Raw genomic sequence first — 20,810 nt, 5'->3', positions numbered from 1 at the left:
GGAGATGGCTGTCAGTCTCTAGGGTGGTGATGACAGGTCTGGAACTCCACTGCCATATCGTCAGAAGAGAGAGTGTAAAATGAGAGAGGAATATGCCTCATCATGACTGTGCAGAGACACAGCAGCAGAGGTCTGCACGGCTTGTTTTGTGAGAGATAGGGCTGTACACTGGTGTGGTACCAGGCATGATATCTTCATCAACTGTACTAATGTACCAACACCAAAGGCTGTATGTTAAAGAAATGTTGATGGTACTTGTATTTATGCCCTTGCAAATCATGACATCCCACATCTGTGCTGCTTGTGCAACTATACGGGCATAGCTACAGAGATTCTCACCTACAGGGAGATGATTTTAAGCCGTCGGTAGTTTCTACCATTGTACCTCTTCTCATTATACATTAGGACATCCATGGGTGTCTCATAAACTACAGCTAAAATTATGTGTACTCCTGCCATCCTCATCTAAATTACATGGGGGGACTGACAAGCAGCAGTGCTATTCTCACCAGTTTGCATTGTTGGTTAAATTCCTCCCAAAAGCCTCACAAGGATGCCTTCACCACTTCTTCAGAGTCCCCACCTCCTTCATGTGGTTGGACTACCGCATTTCTAAAACTCAGTTGACTATATAGGCTCAATTTCAGGACTTCATCTTTAGGTACGCACTTGGTAGGGCTTTTTTGTTTTGTTGCTTGGGATTTTTTCAAGCAACAGCAAAAGATTTCATACTTCTGTCTTTAACTCTGAAGGAGATGGTAGACTAGCAAATAAGATATGCATGCATGGGGGCATAAACCTAACAAATAATCCAGTGCTAGATACGTGAGTCTCAATCATTGACAGCTAAGACAAAGAAATAGGCCAAAAAAAAAGGAAACAGCTGAAGATTTCTTTGTCTATGGAGCTGTGAGGTAAAGTGCTACTTATTTTTAGAAACTGAAAAAATAGGTGCAATGTGTTGTTGGGTTTTTTTCTCTTCTCACTCATGAATCTCTTTCCAGCTAAGCCTAAATGTGGACAGTGTTGTTTCAAGTGAGAATGTCTGAAAACTTTTGAGTAGCAAAACACAGGGACTTGTAACAGAAACAGGTGTGAGATCTTAGCTGTGGTGCTTTGTAATCAGCATCAGCTCTTCCACTGACAAAATATGTAATATCCCTGCATATGATTTTGAAATACCAGCTTCTTCAACCTTTTGCCATCCATGCTGTTGAGCTAAATGTTATTCCCACAGAGTGGGTATAAGTGAATCGTCAAAAATACTAAAAGCTGTAGAAATGGGACCCAAATTCCTGTAAGTTTTTTGTAAGTTTGAGTGTGGTAAACTTGCCCACTTTAATTCAGAGTGTCTGTAGAAAACCAATTTCCCAGCTCTTTTTTTTTACCTCCAGGTCTGTCTCAGGTGCCTGTTACATATATATAATTTTGTTTGCAGACAGCATGTGCTGTTAAGGAAAAACATTAACCTATTTCAGACAATGAAACAAGTCTTAATTTACACAGAAATACCCATAGGAAGTTAGGAACTGGTCAAGATTGTAGTTTATGACCTTCCTTTTCTTGACATCTAGGCACCATTTCTTTATGTGGGTTTTGAAGTCCTGTTTTCGTACATTGCCACTATGACAACCTGTGCATTGTAGCTTTAAATTACCTTGTAGGTTGAAGTCTACTGAATGAAAATAGAAAATCAGCGAAAGAAATGTGTTTTTTTGCCAGGTGCTTGCAAACTAATATGTTTCCCTGCAGGCTAGAAATAAAAAGCATCTTATTAAATCACATCATAAATGACCCATGTAGCACAGTTTATTTTACATTACCTAGGTAAGGAGGCACTGAGCCAAATAAATCAAAGTGAACAAGGCAATAATTGTTCCTCTTTTTATATCACCTAAAATACGGGAGTAATGAAGGAAACGTGATTAAAGTGAGAATACTTTATTAGTAATAGGCTTTTCTTTCATTGTTTTTTAGAGAAATCATGTTCACTATGGATATGGAAGCCCTTTTCCTTGTATTTTCAAGCTGACATTTCAAATATTTGAAAAGGATAATACTGTACTTATAAAATAAGATCAAGCACAAAATGTAGGTGGCTTTTTTTAGAGTACAGATTTTATGAGCATTTTCATGACTCCTTGCTGTGAGAAATCATATGTTCAGGAAGAGGTCAAAATATCTCTTCAGTGCTTGTATTAAAAATGCTATCATTTTCTGGAGACTAAAGACCACCATAGATTCTTTCTTACATATGCCAGCTAGTTTTATTGAAATAAATGGAATTACTTAATGGAGGTTATGTGGTGAATCTGTTTCTTAACTGAACTGTGTACTATACCCATTAGTCTTCAGCAGGATTAAGATTTCACAGAGTAGCAAATTAGATTTAATCATTACAGCTTAAGTAAATGAAATAGCAATATGGCCCAGAGTAGAAAAATGGCCTTAATTATGATTAAAAATATAAAACAAAAAGAAATATATCTTCATGATCAAGATTAATCATGCACTTGCCAAGTCTGAAACATGATTAAATTTTTAAAGGTGCATCTTAAAGGACCAGTTATTTAAGGCAATACTCCAATCTGCTTGTATAGCCAGTCCTTACTGGCTCAGACCATGGGTCCTCTTAATGCAGTGTCCTGTCTCTGAGGTCAGCCAGCAGCAGACACAAAAGAACATAAGAAATAGGAAATTATAGAACTACATAGAGGTACTAAATATAGAATTATATACAGGTCGTTTCCCAGGATAACTCCCCATGGCTTTCTGTTTTATGGTCAAGAGTTCACATTCTATTTGGGCCATCATGTTTATTTCATACTGATGGTCCTGTCCTCTTTAAATTTGTCTCATCTTTTTCTAACTCTTCCACATGTTTTATTCCTTTGAAGCAATGTGTTCTGCAATGGAATTATGCAATCTGCAAAAAATTATTTCCTTCTCTTTGTTTAAGGTACTCTTAATCCATTATGGGAATACGAAGTGCTGACTATTTAGTTCCGGCTCAACAGATGGTTGCTGGTAGTACTGGAACGGAGTGATTCAGTTAGATATTGAATTCAGATTTTGGGCTTTCAAGTCATCCAGGCATGGGAGAGGGGCAGAAGGTCATACCACATAGACACTGGACAGCTCGCTGGTCTTTCTAACTACAGTGCTGTGACATCCAAACCATAACGGGGAACCAAAAAGACCATGAGCACATCTTCAAATAGTACTTTTTCCCCCCGAATTACTATATTTACCATGAGACATAAGTTGTTGCCTACATTCTCCTCAAGTGTCACCTATAACTGATATTTATAGATCTTCCAATTTTCTAATTTTCTGGTAAAAGCTATTTGCCTTGCTGCTACCTGGGATGTCACATTCTGAGTTTTGTGTTTTCTTCTACTTATCCATATTATAACCACTAGACTTGACTCAAGTCATCAATTCCGCATCAACTCACTCACAACTTTTCCCATAAACTACATTTTTCCCCATGCATGGGGACCAACATCCATGGTCCATGGACGAAGCTGTTCTGCAGACATAATTGTATTTCAACTGTATGGATTTTGAAGAAACACTGCAGATTAAACCTGATCTCATTCTGAAGATGTTCTTTACTTTTTCTGTTGAAATTATTTCAGATTCCATTTGGCCAATTATTCAGATTCCAGGAAAGAGAGGTGTAACCTGCATCCATTATTCTTCCTGATCTGTAGTTGAATACCTTGATCCCTCATGCTGCCATCTATCATCTCTCCAATTCTGTTGTGCGAAATACTGTAGGATGGGTCTGTATGAAGGATGCTAAATATAGCAAATGCACATATATGAGCTAATCATGTGAATGGGTGATCATAGACACTGTGGGCCACCACCTCACAGTGATGCTATGTTCTGCCTCGGAAGTGACTTCTCCTTGCATGTCCATACCTACAACGTATTTGCAGTAGAAAAGGTCAGGCCAACTCAAACTCTGTAACAGGTGGAATAGGCAATGAAAGACCCTAGTACCAATTCAGTGCAAAGCCTGGTTATTTGATTAGCTGAGTATCAGCCGAAATTGAACTTCGTTTCCCCAAGGGAGTCGTTCAGGAATGTCCTGGATACACGGACCTGCTTGTCCTCTCCCAGGGGAGCAGTGTTCAACCTTGGCACAGAGGGCTGTAATCTGTATTTCCCATTACTGGCAGGTGTGAAACAAACTAACACTTCATGAAGTGTTTTGTAATCCTTTTGGGATGAAAAAAATAATTCTGTAAGTAGTATAATCCTCACTGGGACTTGTGGCTCTCTCGAGTGCCAGAAATGAATGGAAAGGAAGAACAACTCATATCCTTTCTCCTCCTTTGTAAAAGGTCTTCCATAATTTAGACATCTAAAGCATTCCAAATTCACGTTTACCCAGAGTACATACCTTCTTAGAATATTGTTTTCTCAACCCACATCACCCCCACAGATTATAAATTAATTTCTAGAGCCAGTTCATAGCATTGGCTCAGGAGTTAAATACTTGGGAGAAGAACAGAGGAAAGATTGCTGGGCCAGGTCCCACCAGCTGTCCAGAGACATGAGCAACCCATTTGTGCTTCCGTACTAACTGTAACCTGCCAACCAGTCTGTGAAATATGTTGATTATTTTGATCTCCCATATAATAATATCTTTCAGGTTTAGTTTTCTTGTTTTGAGGAGGAACAGAGCCAACTCATCAGTATCAAGAATATTAACATTTTGTCAGGGTTTTTATGGCCAAATGAGACCCAATGCCCTACATTCTGGTGTTAGGTTACAATAGCCATCAAGCAAAAAATTGACGGAATGACCAAGGGGTTGTACCCATGCTTTCACACCATCTGGTGAAGCAGGCATGATCCTCTCTTCCATACTGTGTCCGTATTCACCCCTAAATGTCTCTCTCTCATTGAAATTAGCAGTTACGTTGGGTACAGGCCAACAAGAGAATAATGAAGGATATTGGGAACGGTTTCAAAAGATAGTTTTCAGCTAAAGAGCTCTGTGCAAAATGAGACATTCCTGGGCTGTCCTAACAGCCTTTTGGTGTAGGTCAGTGGGGATAACAAGCAGCCCTTGCCATGAGTCATTTCTGATCCAGTATTCAGGACTGGATCAAGGAGCCTGATGCAGGAAGCCAAAATATAATCAAAAGGGTGTTTAGTCCTTGTGCTCTTGGCAGACGAGCGATACCTGTGTGTCGCTCATGGCTTCAATCCACAATTGAACTGTGTATGGATTTTGTTTATTGCCACTGAAGATGGCAGAAGAGTAAATGCTGTCTTTGTATGTTGTTTGTTGTCTTAAATTGGTGGCTTTCAAGGCGATCATTCTGGCTTGCTCTGCTTATTTTCGTGGAATGAAACTGAGGGTTATGACCATAACTTTCGTAAAAATGATTTCATGTTAAAGTCTGTCGTAATTGAAAGGGTCAGAGTATATCCAAAAGCAACATTAAACAGATTGTGCTAAATATGATGTGTTATCTTAATCAAATATGTCGTTTGAAGGGTAACCAAATACGGTCATAGCTTTATTGTCACTACATGGTCATTTACTAGAAGCCACTAAACTAGGCACTGCTTGATAAAATCTGAGTGACCTTTTCAAGGCTGAGTAGAGTGCTAAGTATATTAAATGAGTCACGTTTCCTTATCTGGCATGACAGATGTTTGATTTTGTTGACATTTGCAGGAATGCACAAACAATTACAACTTGAATTGTTTATTCATCAGAGAATGTGAAGTTACCTGATGGTGCATATTTACTTGGGGGTTTTGTACAATAAATCTTGCTGTTGTTGTTGGTCTCACGTAAGATTATCAGCATCTAAAAAGACATAAGCAACGATTGTTTTCTTCATGGAAAGGTCATTTCTTTCTGACAGGTGATGCTTTAGACACTAGCAGTATCTCAGGGAAGCCTGAGACATTTAACAAATTATTTCTAGACATTACAGAGAAATCAAGCATTCAAACAAAACTACATGAAAAGGCATCTAATTTAGGTACTCTTGAATTTTATGAGCCTCACCAAATGAAGGAGTACTCTGCTCTTTTGGATGCTCTTTGAATGGATGGGTAGTATCTGCTGGATGGCGACTGGGAATTCTTTCCCTTTTCCTTGGCAGCAATCCGGAACATCTAATTTTTTGGCAAACATTTGAGCATGTATTTCAATTTTCTTTCACTTGTAACACTTATTATAGCAACACAAGCGATGTAAAAACACTGCATGTTGAGAAAATGAGGTATGGGAATGATTGCAGTCCTTCGGACTTTTATACGATACCACTTGAACTGAGCAGAGAAATTAAGTAAGAATTAGACAATATTTATTCAGATATTGCAGTGCTATGTAAGTAATCATTCTGTGCAAAGAATGAAGTTTTAGGGAAGTTAGGTTTTATGGCTAAGCGCTACAGAACAGGGGTAAATGTAATGGGAATGCTTTACGAACTGTTTTAATTTCTTCATTCTGTACATATTCATTCCCAAGTAACAAATACTTTTTTTCAGTGTGACAGAGAGCAACTCTAATAATTCAGACACTTCTGTAAAATCCTGTTACCTGTGCACCACCATATACATAAATAAAAAAGGAAAAAAATCTATATCTAGGAAAAGATGCATCAAATAGAGCCAAATAAAATGGTGGCACAAAAATCTGACATGATTTTTCACATAATTTTGTTTTTTTACCGCTTGTACAGAAGTTTTACAGTCCATTTGAAATCCAAAGGAATTTCATAACTAGCTAGACTTTTAATATATCCAATGCTATTTTATAGCTTCCCTGGCAAAACAAAACCTACAGCACTTTTGCCAGGACTTGTCTATTTTTTAAAAAAAATATGCCTGTATTTCAAGAAATAAAAATACCTTCTCCAAGGTCTGAAAACACTCAGTAAAGAAAATCTGAACTTTCCAAAGTCGCTTAACTACTTCTGCTCTAAAAATCTTTATGTGACATTAGCAGTGTCATCCTTGCTAGCTTAAAACCACATTTGCATTATGGCATGACAGTACCATAGAGCTTTGGCTTTTTGGGGGGTTTGGAATGCTTTCTAAATTTACTGCCTTTTTAAGATAAAAGTAGCTAAATGTGACAGAAGAGCCTGCAGAAGAATATGATGGAGAGGGAAGGAACAGTGAATTTTTAATATCCTGCAAGAGTAACAGAGACATTATGAGGCCAGATGGTGCATTGCCTCCTAAAGTACTTCTGCATTTTACAAGAAGACTGCAAAAGTTTAAAGTCTCAGCAGTTGAATGGGATTGTCAAATAGGTAGCTAATCATCAGCACCAAATGCAACGAGTGTTGAAGTTTCATAGGATAGTTATTGCTAGAAATGGAGAAACTGTAGTTTTCCAGAATGGCTAGTGAGATGATACAAATTTTTGAGAAGAAAAATGTTTGGGGTTAAGGGTAAGCAACAACATATCTTTTTAAATATACAGGCTGAAATTTTTCTGAATTATTTTTAATTTTATGATTTCTAATTTTGGGGAGTATGACTTCCTGAACTCTGCATTGATCTGGTGTTCATAAAGTGGGTTGGCAGGCATTTTCTGAAAAATTGCCCTGTCTGAATCATTTGAGATTGGGTATTCAGAACCAGGTACCTTGGATCACAGACATAGAAAATATGAGCCAGAATAAGGAGATCCATTGCTGCTGTTTTATTTTTAAAGTCCTCCTGTAATTATAGATGGCTTAATTCAGTAACAGTTAACATAGCATCTAAACTGTAGATAGGAATCCTGATTTCTGTTTCTTTAGGAAAATAAAAAATGTTCTGTTCTTTGGCATGCAGATACCAAAACCTGTTCATCTATTCATGCGTGTGTTCAGTGCACATTTTGGTGCTAAAATCATGAGCCTGCTCTCTGCCCTGCAGGCAGTGGCAGGCTGTAGTTTGCATCTATACTGTGCAACTCAGTACCCCCACCACCCCCCAAAATCATATCCATCCATGCTGCCCTTGGACCTGCTGGATGTACCAGTACAAACTAACTGATGGTTATTCACATAAAGACTGAGGGAGTGAGAAGAAATACTTGGGAAAAATTAGGTCCCAATTTTTCTCTCTTTTTTTTTTTTTTTTTTCACCTGGCAGGTGGACAAACATCCTTCGATGGGCAGTTTTTCTTACATGTGATTTGTTGCAGTTGTGAAACATTTTAACCTTGGCTTAGTATCTCTCATCCAGCAGTGCCCTGCACTATTTCATCTTTAGTGAGATGGTTGGAATTCTTGGTTTTTTTCTCTTTTGTCAATAGACTCACCTTGAATTGTCTTTTGTTTGGTCACTAATTTTTCAAAGGTCATTGATTTCTGAGGGATACCAAAGGTTTCATTTAGTAATATTACCTGAAAATTGCTAGGGGGGCTTAAGAAATGAATGTTTTCAGTCCCTGATGACATATTGTACTTTCCCTCTCCTATAATTTAAAAAAAAAGTTTTTAAAGTATGTATCTGACAGTAATGCTGTTTTCAAAAGCACAACCTGCGGTTATTTTCTCTCCTGCATGACCTGATTTAGCGGGTGTTCGCATAGCTACTGGTATCTAAATTTAGCTGGAGAAAGAAGTAGTATGTGGTCACTTCCCACCCAGGGGAGCTTTTGTACAGAATATGAGACCCAGGTTCAGCTTCAGGTGATCTCCAGTGGCTTCCCGAGAGTGTGCTTTAATCCACACAGTTTCAGGTACACTGAGGAGGGTGTGCTCTCAGTACTAGCTGTCAGAGCTATTCCACTTTTCAAGGGTTGTTTAAGTATCTGTTGCATAGGCATTTTACTAGGAGAGACGAGACCTGAGTTTGTGTTCTAATAAACAAAAAATATTAATTATATAAGACTGTATTTAAACACTCACTGGAGCAATTGCTGGAAGTCAAGTGTTCCTTCACATAAAATCAGGTTGACTATCAATTTATGGGCTTTCTATAATGAAATGAAAACTGAACCACTAAAAACCTTAGGACGTGGCCCCTACCTTGGGCATGGTTCCCCCCTTGAGACCACAAGTGAGGCACCTAATGCCCCAGAGAAATGGGAGCGTCCAAGTGCTATCCTTGTGCTTGGTACAGTACTGCTGCTGATGCTCTACTTGGCTTTCTGGGGTTTGCACAGCCCATTCTTAGAATCGCCTACATAGCAAACCTCAGGAAAATTACTCTGAATTAACTTCTTAAAAAATGAACTATCATCTAAAGTGGTATTAGTTAAGTTTTTGCTGACCTACTTAGAATTAGATTAACTGGCAAATTTTTTTACATAAATTGATTTCAGAGGTAAATTTAAATTGAACTGATACAGGGCTACTTTAACTGGAAAGCAGTGTCAAACCGAGAATTAAATAAAGTTTAAGTAATTTCGGAGTCATGCATTCAGCTAGTTAATTGTCCTGTAGATAAGCTAGCTGTCAGGTGATCGTACTCTCCTTTTTCATTATGTACTGGACAGAGGCACTTAAAGTGTGCGTAAGAAGTTAAATGATGCAGTATCTAAAACCTTTTGCATAATACCTCCCCCTTTGTGCTGCCACTTCAGAATATGAAAAGGAAGACCTTATGTAGGGGTTGCCAGCCTTCCTCTTGCCCTCTCAAAAAAAACCCCAGCTCCCCCCCGCCTCCCCCAGCTTTGTAAAGCTAGCACTAAAATACACCCAACTGGGCTATGAAGACGCATTTATAGCTCCTGACAGTGGGTTGAGATAATAGTGAGTTAACAGCTTAACTGCTGCTGTTTGGTTGAAAACAATTTTCTGCAATATTGGATTCAGAGGACAGCAGCACGTCTGGAAAAACAAACACAAAAGAGAAGTGACAGTGGTGGGGTGAGGGCGGGGGGAGCTGATGCACAGCCTCCGTGGTTTTGGAGCACAGTGATGTGCACGTTTCCAGAAAAGTTTCCAATTAGCTGTCCCTAAATCTGAAGCAGCAATGCTTCAGGCTGTCAGAAAAAAACTCCATAAGACAAGGTCTTAAAGAGATGGATCTCCTTTAGAGAGGCACATCTTTAGCTTTCACTTTCAATTACCTGGATGGCTCATGAACACATGCAAGAAGAATTGCTCATTCATATTAATGACCTGTATATGTTTACTTTTTTTTTTCCTCAACAGCCCATCCTGCCACTGTTTCAGGCAACAGGTAATAGCTTTGGTTAACTGCAAAGCCCCGTTTTGTCGAGTATCTGTCCTGACTGATGCAGCAGGCTAGTGGCTACCAGGTTTTCCCTTCCTCAAGGATGAGATCTTCCTTCTTGTCTTTACAAAACTACATTTAGTCCAGAATCATGGAACACTTCTCTCTGCTACACTTACTCTAAAGAACCCTCAAGCAATTCTGAATTCTAACGGTGCAATCAAAATTTTAGAGAAAAGAAAGAAAACCTCAGACCACACTCTTTCCTCTCAGCTCTTTCCTTCCACCACTTGTCATAATTTTTACATGCACTGTTTTTTCACCAGCAAGGTACATTTCCAAATTTTGTTGCTAGTTCTGGCTTAGTTAGGTTCTTAGCAACACTATTTATACACTGACATTTTTCAAAGAGCTGCACGCTCTACATAGCTAATGGAAAAGGTGGCACAACCACAGGAAAGAACTTAATGTTATTCATGGAATACTGAAAAAGAAAATGGAACAGTGGATCACATTAATTCCAGCAAATACTATTATTTTAAACTCATTTAAATGCAAGTGAAACTTACTGAGCATATCATCCTAGAAAGCAACTAACATTTATCTTCTTGCTATAATCAGAGCAAACAAAAGCTGGTTAGTGAGTCAGTCAGAGGTTGGAGTTCACAGGAACAGGCCATTAGCACAGCTGCCTCTGATAAAACCTATGGATATGGCAGAGGAGGGGCAATTCTACCTTTATGTTTTATTCAATTGGAACAGTGATTAATTGCGTGCATTCCCATCTGTACAGAGGGTTTTACGGTTGCTGTCTTTTCATCTGCCATAAACAAGTCAATGCTATTTCAAAGTTGTGTTTCCAGTACCATACACCCTAAACTTACAGCATTCTTCCCATTTTTCTACCTATGTCTTTTTGTGATAATTGAAGATATAATTACAATACCTGTAACAATAAATTAACCTGTTACTATATTCCTCTGATACCCATTACAATTTCCAGTTAAACAATCCAGAGACTTAATCTATTTTTCTCCATCACACATATTTTCATGTGTGAAAATAATGATTACACATACTTCTTACAGCTTGTAACATACCCCACTGAGGTGAGAACAAGCAGGAATATTTTTATAGCACTGGACAGAGCTGTATCCCAGCTCTGCTATGACTTAGTGGGTGTATCATTTGACCTTTCTGTAACTTTATTTTCTTGTTCATGAAATTGAGAACAATCAATTCCTTCTACATGGAGGCAGAAAAGTTAGTGACTTCTTTCTTTCTTTCTATTATTTTCTTTCTTTTTTTTCTTTCTTTCTTCCCCTAACAATTCTATTTAATTTTTTAAATAATACCCACCGATATCACTACACTGAGATTCTGGAAATCAGCCAAGGTAATGAAATGCAATGTATGTATGACCTTTATCTTTAAAGCATAAAAATAATTTTCATGTGTTAGCCTGTGCAATACTGTCCGAGCTCTCATCCATTGCTTCTGTTCAACAAGAACGGCTGCTAATTTGGTTGTCATGACAACAACATCTCTACTTTCATATTTCTTCCTCAAGCCCAATTTGTTTATAAATCTCTAAATTGTTTCATGTTCCTCAGACAGAAATAAAAATCTCAGGCCAGCAAAAACCACAAAAAGCAAAGGAGTAGCTGACAATGTGTACTAGAAAAGATTTTGAATTTTACTCTACTATTTAATTAGCAGTAAAAATATTGTAACGTAATTTTCATAAGTAACTCATACTCTAATTATTGTATAGGGCAACATATCACTTCAAATGGTCATCAAGAATTTAAAGCAAGAAAAAACTTAGCCCAGGTTTCTCTTGTACTAATATGCAATCTATTATGTAAGCGTTGCCCACAATGGTTCAGAAGTGTGGTTCATCAAATCCATTATCCTATCTCCAACATGCATTAATACCAAATGCTTCAAGGCACAACTGAACAAAACCTGCAACTTCTGTTCTTTTGGAAAAAAAAAATCTAATGCCCATTGCTTTCTGAAAACTGGATCTGAAAAGGATACATTGTAAATTAATTGCTGATCAGAAATTCCAGAAACATTTGATTTGAAAAATAATATTTTTCATCAAATCTAAGTATATACCCCATTTAATGTAATGGAACACAAGTCCTTCATTCCCCCTTCCCATTCAATACTAAATTTCATTCCTGTATTACTTAGTGAAGGAGCAATTCAAAGTTGATGGTCCATTTCCCCCCCTTTAAAAACAAGCAAACTAACTAACAAACAAATCCTCTTCAGCCCCTAACCCACTGCAGCAGTCACAACAGTGAATTCTTGTCATTGGGACTAGTAATATTTTTCAGATGTGAATGATTTTGAGAGGATCGCTTTTTCCTCTCATTCTTTTCTAAACTAAAGAGTTCTAATAGTTTCTCTCCTCATGTTGAAACCCTTCCTTGTCTGAAACTTACATTTTTTTTCATGTCCTTCAGTAATCTGGGTAGAATAAGAAAATTCCATGTGGTGTTCAAGGAATGGCACACCACTTGTATGTATACAATGGCACTGTGATTTCTGCAGTTATGGTTTCCATCCCTTTCTGTAGAAGAGGTTAACATCCTCCTTGTCTTTTTATTGCCACTGTACACTGAGCAGATGTTTTTGTTCAGCAGTCCACAATGGCATCTTCTGCTAGAGTGATCACAAATCATTCAGGATACCTCACCTCCATGAGAGTTTAAATTGCCCCACTACCACCTTGCAGTTGTCAGCACTGGATTTTATCTGTCACGTTGATTAAGAACTCGCTACCTCTGTACATCTCTGAGATATATAATATAAACATGTAGAAGAAACAAGTGAAGCGTGGCTTTGCCATCCTGTGTGTCAAACATTCACCATTTGTTATTTCAAAAAATTTTTAACCTCTGATACACTCCCTCTTCCTCTCTCCATCAAAATACTTCATTTGATATCTTCAGAGCACTTTGTAAAGATTTTGTGAATGTCCAGCTGTGTTTATGAAATGAGAAAAAGTAATGTTCCAGACTAAGACAGAAAGATCCCCAAACTGGAAACATTCCAAATATTAAAACATAAGGACATCTAAACCATGTCTGATTAGATTTAATTGAGAAACTGCTTGAAGACTACCGATATCCAAAATAATTAAAATGCTGAAGTGTGATCCTCTCTGGAAACAAAGTGAAACTATTTTGAGTTTGAGCCAAAACAGAATTTGTGAAGGGGAAAATTATAAGAAAAAAAACTGGAGAAAAATCAGGGACCATAAAAGGTGATCCTTAAAATTGGCATCTAGCAAGCAAAAAATATTATCATTCACACAGAAGTGTTATTTCCCAGATGTCCTTTAACCACCGTCTCTTGTTTCCTTCATACAATTTTAATGATAGAGAAGCACAACTTACATATTGCTTTTTGCCTATAACATCAAGACTGTGTTTTATTTTTCTACCTCTTGTTTTTTCAACTGATTTATCTTCTACCAAGTCAAGGTGCCTTAAAGGGAACCGAAAAGGCTATTTTAAAAATAAATATTTCATTGGGTACTCAGACTATTATATAGCTGTGATGGAACATACTGTCATGTTTTGAACAACTTAATTCTACAGCCCCTGTTTTTTAATGAATCTGATCTAATCCCACTTATTACCATTAAATATCAGTTGGCTCTTACATATGTATAGCAATACTTCCATCTCTGGAATCACTCAGGGCTGGGTATTTCGATGTTAGTATCTCTGGTGGGAATGTGTTTAGAGAACTCATTCTCAGATGAGAACCTGGTTCCTTTGAGGTCAACAAACACTTGGTACTTAACAGGGTCACAAAATCAGCTAACCTATCCCTTAACTTGTGCTGGGGGATGACAGGGTAGAGCTTGTCAGGCTGTAGAGCTGGGCTAGTCCCATTATGTGAAGTAAACAGAAGACTGAGTGGCTCAGCACCTCTTGAAGTCATGCATTAATATTTCAAATTGGACTTTTTTTTAAAATTATTTTATCCACAGCATTGCTCCCTGAGACCAGCACAATGTTTCCCACCAGAGATCATTTGGCCTGCCCATGCATTTTGCTGCCATGGATAGCTTTTCCACCCTGTGGAGCTAAGCATAGAAGAAAAGAGTTGAGAGATGCCACCAGCCGTGGTTAGTAATAGGTGTATCTACCTGGGTTTCTCTGGCTTACCTATTTAGCAGTCAATAAGCAAAAAAAAGAATAGGAAGACTTAAATAGGAAACCACAGAACGGGTAAAACAGAAAAGATTAAGACCAACATAATTTGGGGAGTAGCAGTAAAATAAATAAATTAAAAAAATTGTTGAGGAGGGAAGGTGCTCTAGGCTCTGACATGTGCTCTGAAAACCAAGCTTGGCTATAAGCAGTGATCTTCTCATAACAGCAGAGAAATAAATACAATCTGGAGCTGTGCCTCTGTGAAATTAAACATGGTCAAATATTTGATATTAATAATATGAGCTACATATCTCTCAATGACAACCAGTATTTTCCAGCCAAGCAACCAAATGAAGAATTTTAGACTTCACTTTATTGAGCAGTGATGAGATTAGATAATCTAGTAGTAAAAAATGCCTTTGGCTAGAACGCAGACTGTCCCAGCTCGCATTAACAGAAAGATAGATGAAAACAGATCTGTTAATGTGTTTCTATTATGGAAGTGAAAGTTCTGAAAACCTAAGGGAACCAATTACTTATACCAGACAGAGAACTTACGGACTTGATTACTGATGGGGCTTGAAAATTACTGTAAACTGCCCAAGAAAGTCATGCAGAGAAATAGTCCAATTCTAAAGGGACTAATTACAGCTTTGGCAGCACGTAACTCTAACACAGAGTTTGCAATGAATGGAGAATACAGCTACTCATTTTGAAACTTACAGTGTGCAGGTGTTACATTAAAAATACACGCTAAAAACTGGAGAAATGCACAGATCAAAATCAGCAAGTGTACTTAACCTATATTCAAGAAATCTTGGAAGAACTAACTGAGCAGATTAGATTAAAAGGGCTACAAAATGGTACTAAACTGTCTTTTTCAAGGGAAGATGAATTAATAGTGGGACACCATGAACACAGATTTATGGAATGATAGTTTATGACTAACAAGACACATTTAGTCAGCTAACTTATCCAAAGCAGGGCTGATGTGGTTTAATTTTTCTGTGACTCTTACTGGCACAAAAAAAGGGGGAGCATACAGTAGGTAACAGCTTGAAGACAACCATCAGCACAGTAGAGATTCAGATCATCCCCCAGAGCATGCCTTACAGTTGCAGCAATAGAAATTAAGTAAACCAGCAGGAGATGAAAGGTTATGGGTGTTGTGATTCATATCAATAATTTTGTTGGTGGCAGGCTTGGAAACAGGGTCATAATTTGAAAACTTCTTTTAACTAGTAGCCCCCAGAACCTCTCTGTTCCTAAATAACTACGATCTATCAGTGTAACGACACTGTGAAAAAAGATGATTACAGGTTTAGAATACATCATGAGAGAAGAAAGTCTCTAACATTTCATCTAAAAATAACTGGTTTAAGTTTAACCACCCATGCTCAAAGAAAAAGTACAGACAAGGGGATGATATTCACAAAGACGACCTTATTTTATGCAGACTAAAGGAACTGGTTTGCCTAGCCCACAAGATAAACCTTCAGAGATGATGCTTACTCTTTGCCTAGCCCGCAAGATAAACCTTCAGAGATGATGCTTACTCTTTTCAAATACATCAAGGATTTGGGAGTAAGGGGGAAAATTAACGAACAAAATAAACCAAGTTAAACTTAAGAACAAACACAGTGAGTTAGGTACAAATAAATACACGGTGGAAGTTACATTTATGATCCATAAGAGAAATGTGATTCTGTAGCAGGCTTCTGTTTGGACTTACCTTGTGCAACAGACATTTGACTTGCTCATCTGCTACAGGAGGCAAATGAGACTTCATCACCTAACAGCTCCCATTTTGATTTTTGCATAAAAAGGGCAAAAAATTTTTTATAGTACCCAAGTTCTTCCAGGAAATCCCAACACCTAGACCAAGAAATTGTCACCTTTTCTAGATTCCCTAGCTGTCTTGGCACGTTGTTCTCATATCACCTACAGCACATACATGTAGTTTGTTTGCTCTGAGGCACAGGGAGACACGCTGTTTGTCTCTGTGGAGAGGCATTACTCTGCAGACAGAAAGTACATTAAGAAACAAATTATACCATATAATTATACCTCAATTATAGCCATAAAGCATTATTACAATCTGAACCCACTATAGTTTGGGGTCTCTCCTCTGAGTCTTCCTTTCTTCACTGCCACTTTTCTGCAGCCTTTGCTGGTCCTTTGATCAAAATCACCATGCTTCATTAAGCTTCCTTTTAGCTCTAGTGAGGAAGTTGTAGCAACAGACAGTATTACTCTGTTTTGTTCCGAGCTCAGGCTCTTCAAACACTAGTCATTAGCATTTTAAAGCCACCCCTAAAAAAAGAAATGTGGCACCCAAAAGCTATTCTGTTACAAATAGTATTTTATTGCTCTTATACACACTTGTGCTGATGCTGTTTGATAACTAGTATTTGTATAGATTTGAACTATACCAACAGAACCTGAACTTCTGTGAAACAACCATTCAGTTCATTGATTGACAGATGTTGCAAGCTACCTTAAATGCACCATGCTACAGAAGGGTGTGTTTTAGGTGAAAAAAGTAAACCAGAAAACCTCACTGATGGAAAGCAACTCAATACTTGCCACCTAACAGCATTATCTGCAAGGGTGAAGAAACCATTACAGTGTTATGCCAGCACTTTTCGTACCCCATGTCTTCAGCCAATAAGGTGGTCACAAGAAAACCAGATGTGAAAACGAGTTCCTACTCATGCTCTCAACAGGGCCACTAATTTAAACAGTGGTCATATTCAAGTTGGTAGAAGTATCCTGACAGCATTCTTCACAGCTCCTAGACTACCTTTAATTACACAGGCCCCAACATTAGGCATGACCCTCTGCTAAAGCTACAGCTAAAAACTGAAAGCTATCAATAGTTATAGAATATTAATAATTCTTTTTCCAGTCAGAGTGGTAGTTATTACTGCTGTACCCTTTTTCCAGGCTACCTCATCATCAGAGCCTGAAGCCTAATGAAATCTGCCAGGCAACGCATATGTTCTCCTTAGAGCAACAATAATGTAGCACACTACAGAGACCTAGTAACAGCAGCTCTTTAGCAGAGTGTGGAAGCAAAGCTAAATAAAATGTTCTCAACTGATCACCCCAAAGTACTGAAGATAATTCCGCAGCATGGATCATGGTGACAGCATACCCACTGTGATTCTCATTGGTTATAATCTATCCCAGGTCATATTCTGTGAGTAGTCTAAAGTGTTTGAGAAGACCGCATAGCTTAGTAAAGCTATTTAAACATCTATCCAGCTAAAAATGTTAAGCCCAACTTCAGTTTTGACATGCAATTTTTCCAACCCTCTATTTTTATACGTGAAGACGATAGTGTTTAATTTAATATCAATACACTGCAATTTGAAGGGGTTCTCAGTATATACCAGTTGTCAAAAGCATTCAGGAATTTCACAAAATGCGCACAGCCCAAGACCTTCAGATTTAAGGTTTTATTTAGTCACATCCAGCATGGTACACAATTACAGCTATCCTTTTTCCATTGAAAGATGCTGTGTAGAAGACTTCAACTCTGCAAGGCAAAAAAACAAACCCATTAACAAATTTAAGAACTCTGTTACCTCTGAACCTAGAAAAGCTGTAAGTATATGCTTTAACTAGAGTTTTGATGGGCTTTGCTTCATCCACCACATGCTTTTGTAGCAGAGGCCCTGACTGATGTGAAATCATACAGTTCTAAATGCTCAAGTTCCATACAAGTCTGGTGTTTTTTTTTTCTCCTTTGTCTAGGGAGCCAAAAACATCTGACTGGCAAAGGAATTACATAAATTATTTCAATTTGTTCCAATTATGAGATTCCAGTGAGGATTGTTATTTCCTTCCAAGAACTACCTGGGTCATTCCAGCTGCTGAAAAAGATTTATTGTTTCTCATATTATAGAGCTGACAATACCAGGTACTTCCAAAGTGGAAACAGATTAAGATAAAGTGAAGCAGCCTTTCAACTGGAAATGGCATGCCTGCACAGTCCGAACTATGTCTGAGGCTTGCCTTGCCTGTTAAGATCATCAGCAAACATCAATTAAAATAATTTCTGCTGTTAATGAGTTTATATTAAGTGGACTTTATTCTATAAATTGTCAGGAATGTTGTATGTAGAGGGTGTGATTGTTTTGACATGGTTGAACACACAAGAAATCTTGTTTTCCACTGAGTTTTAACTGGCACATCAGAAAGCGTTTACAGTATCACAGCTTCTCATACTCTTTTGTTCACATCACACATGCCAGTTATTCCTATAGATTACATGAAGTGTAGCTTTATGTTTACTCAAAGAAGGTAGACATGGTTTTGGTTATAGTTATTATCTGTATCAAATCAGTAGCACTCTTCTGTCTGTTAGCCCAGCTGTAGACTATCAAGAAGCTGCAGTCAGAAAGGCATGGCCTTTGGGGAGCCAAAGTTCACAAGTCAATGAGAGTGCAGCAGCCCTGTGAAGCAAACTTAAACTTATTCATTATTTGAGTTTTGATGCAACTGCAGACCACAGCTCTAAGCACCTGGACTGTGAAAGGCTGAAAATTTTAAGAATGGTTTTAGATGTGTTTAGACTCTTTAAAGCTCAGTTTTGACCAGATTCCACTATGCTATGAAACCTAACAAAATCAGTTACCCAGTTAGCACAGTTACAGTCTGTCCTCTTCATTTCTTAAGAAGCTGGTGTCTGACAATAACGAAAGGGGCGACAAATCCACTTCCAAAGAATCCACACATTAGTGCGAGTAATCGCCATTTGTTATCCACAGAAAATGGAAGGTTCTAGAAGAGAAAAATTAATTTTAGTTTTGCAATCAATACAGTAAGTACTTCCTTGTCAACTTAAAATTGGTGAGAAGTTCAGAGCACTAACAGATGGAGTCAAACTGACAAAATAAATATTCAGTCTCAAAACAATTTCCCTTCCACTCAAGGAAGGAAGTACAGTAATTATAATAATAGCTTCGACGTGACCTCTGGAGGTAGTTTTGTCCACTCTTCCCCGCTCCCCCCAGTTCAAAGCAGGGCCAGTGTGCTGAAGGCCTCATCCAGTCAAGTATAAATGCCCCTGCAGATACAGGCCCCATAGAATCTCTAAGCAGTCTGTTCTGATATTTAACCACCTTCATTAGGTATGTAAAACTGGTTTTGAAATGTAGGACTTGAGAGAACCCTTTAAGCACAAGGTACATCAGAAAGCGTTTACAGTATCATTGTTGCGCCTCATACTGCAATGCTCATCATCTGTACCACTGAAGCAGAAGGTTGCACGGAAGGACACTGAAGTCCTTCGCACCACAATTCGCTTTGCTGAGGCTGCAAGAGCAGTACCACGAGACCCCAAAGCCCACCCAACGCCAGCTGGAGCACCGGCAACAGGGCAGCCGTTACTCCGCTCCTCACAACGCCATCCAGGTCGCTGAGGCCTCAGAACCCCTCACAGGGGCTCACCGAGCGAGAAGCTCACCTTGAGGACGCCCGAGCCAGGGCGGGCCTGCGCCTCACCCTCGGCGCCTACGGCGAGCCAGGGCAGGCCCCCGCTGCGGCTTCAGCAACACCCTCACGGTGACCCCTCTCTGCAGCAGTCATCTCCCGGTCTTCCCCCGGTCCCTCACCCGGGAGCCGCGGCGGGGCTCGCCCCTGAGCTAGGCCTGCCGCCGGCTGCCCGCGGGCCGGGCGACCGCTGCCAGCGCAGCGTCCTTCAAGGACACGTTTCTGCCCACAGAACCGCTGCCCTCCCCCCGCGGCGAACCGCCGCCCTCCCTCCCTCCCCACCCCGAGGCAGGCCCCCGCGCCATCTTCCCCCCGAGCCCGGCCGCAGGCCCCCTTCCTGCGACCTTCAGGCCACAGCCACGGCGGCCCGGGACCTCCTCCCACACTTTACCTTTCCGGGGCCCTCCTCATAGTGGCTCCTGCGGAGGGCGGAGGTGGTAAACCTGCGGACACCGGCAGCCAGCATGGTACCGACAGGGCAGCCCGGCGACCCTCTCCCCTGCGCGACCTTCCCGCGGCACACCCGGCGCCTTCCGGCAGCAGCAGGCGGAACCGGAAGCGGGGGGAGAGAGGGTCACATGGTTGCCTCTGCGGGGCATGATGGGAGTTGTAGTGCCGCGCCGTCACGTGGTCCCGAGCCGCGACCTGCGGTTGGACGCGCTCTGCGCCTCAGAGGCGGGAGCCTCCCGCCGGTCTCCACCCCCGCCCGCCATTTTGTCGGTTGCCCGGCGTTCTCTCGGGCCTGGGGCGGGCGGAGCTGTTCCGTCAGGTGCGGCCCGGCAGGCGGTGGAGCAGTTTAGACGTGAGAAAAGGAAGCGACAGCAATTATGGCAGTGGGAGTGTGTTACCTCGGGCTAATCTGGCGAATAGCACAGGTCAGCTTGTAAAGTAGAGATCCTGAATCTTCGCTTCTCTGTAGAGTGGCAAAGCGGCGGAGGCGTGAGTCGAAATCCGCGCTTAATCTCT

At 39.7% G+C, this 20,810-nt stretch overlaps 1 protein-coding gene and 2 non-coding genes across 3 annotated transcripts; all 3 read right to left on the bottom strand.

Moving 5' to 3' along the window:
* Positions 1-17,791: 17,791 nt before the first annotated feature.
* Positions 17,792-20,428, bottom strand: COX7C (cytochrome c oxidase subunit 7C). The gene is made up of 3 exons (XM_069775864.1): positions 20,236-20,428; positions 18,988-19,133; positions 17,792-17,886 (listed from the first exon to the last, which is right to left on the bottom strand). The coding sequence occupies exons 1-2, from the start codon at positions 20,308-20,310 to the stop codon at positions 19,017-19,019; spliced, it is 192 nt and encodes a 63-aa protein (XP_069631965.1). The 5' UTR covers positions 20,311-20,428; the 3' UTR covers positions 17,792-17,886; positions 18,988-19,016.
* Positions 18,540-18,601, bottom strand: LOC138684006 (small nucleolar RNA Z39). The gene has a single exon (XR_011323493.1). It is a non-coding gene; the product is annotated as a small nucleolar RNA Z39 (small nucleolar RNA).
* Positions 19,539-19,601, bottom strand: LOC138684007 (small nucleolar RNA Z39). Its single transcript, XR_011323494.1, has one exon. It is a non-coding gene; the product is annotated as a small nucleolar RNA Z39 (small nucleolar RNA).
* Positions 20,429-20,810: the final 382 nt, after the last annotated feature.

This window comes from Haliaeetus albicilla, chromosome Z (assembly GCF_947461875.1).
Source record: "Haliaeetus albicilla chromosome Z, bHalAlb1.1, whole genome shotgun sequence".
Taxonomy (NCBI): domain Eukaryota; kingdom Metazoa; phylum Chordata; class Aves; order Accipitriformes; family Accipitridae; genus Haliaeetus; species Haliaeetus albicilla.
This window is presented reverse-complemented; position numbering and strand designations above follow the sequence as displayed.

Coding starts and splice junctions, on each gene's coding strand:
- COX7C (XM_069775864.1), bottom strand. CDS start 20,310: ATGCTGGCTGCCGGTGTCCGCAGGTTTACCACCTCCGCCCTCCGCAGG. Junction 19,134..20,235: donor ATGAGGAGGGCCCCGGAAAG/GTAAAGTGTGGG, acceptor TTTCTCTTCTAG/AACCTTCCATTTTCTGTGGA.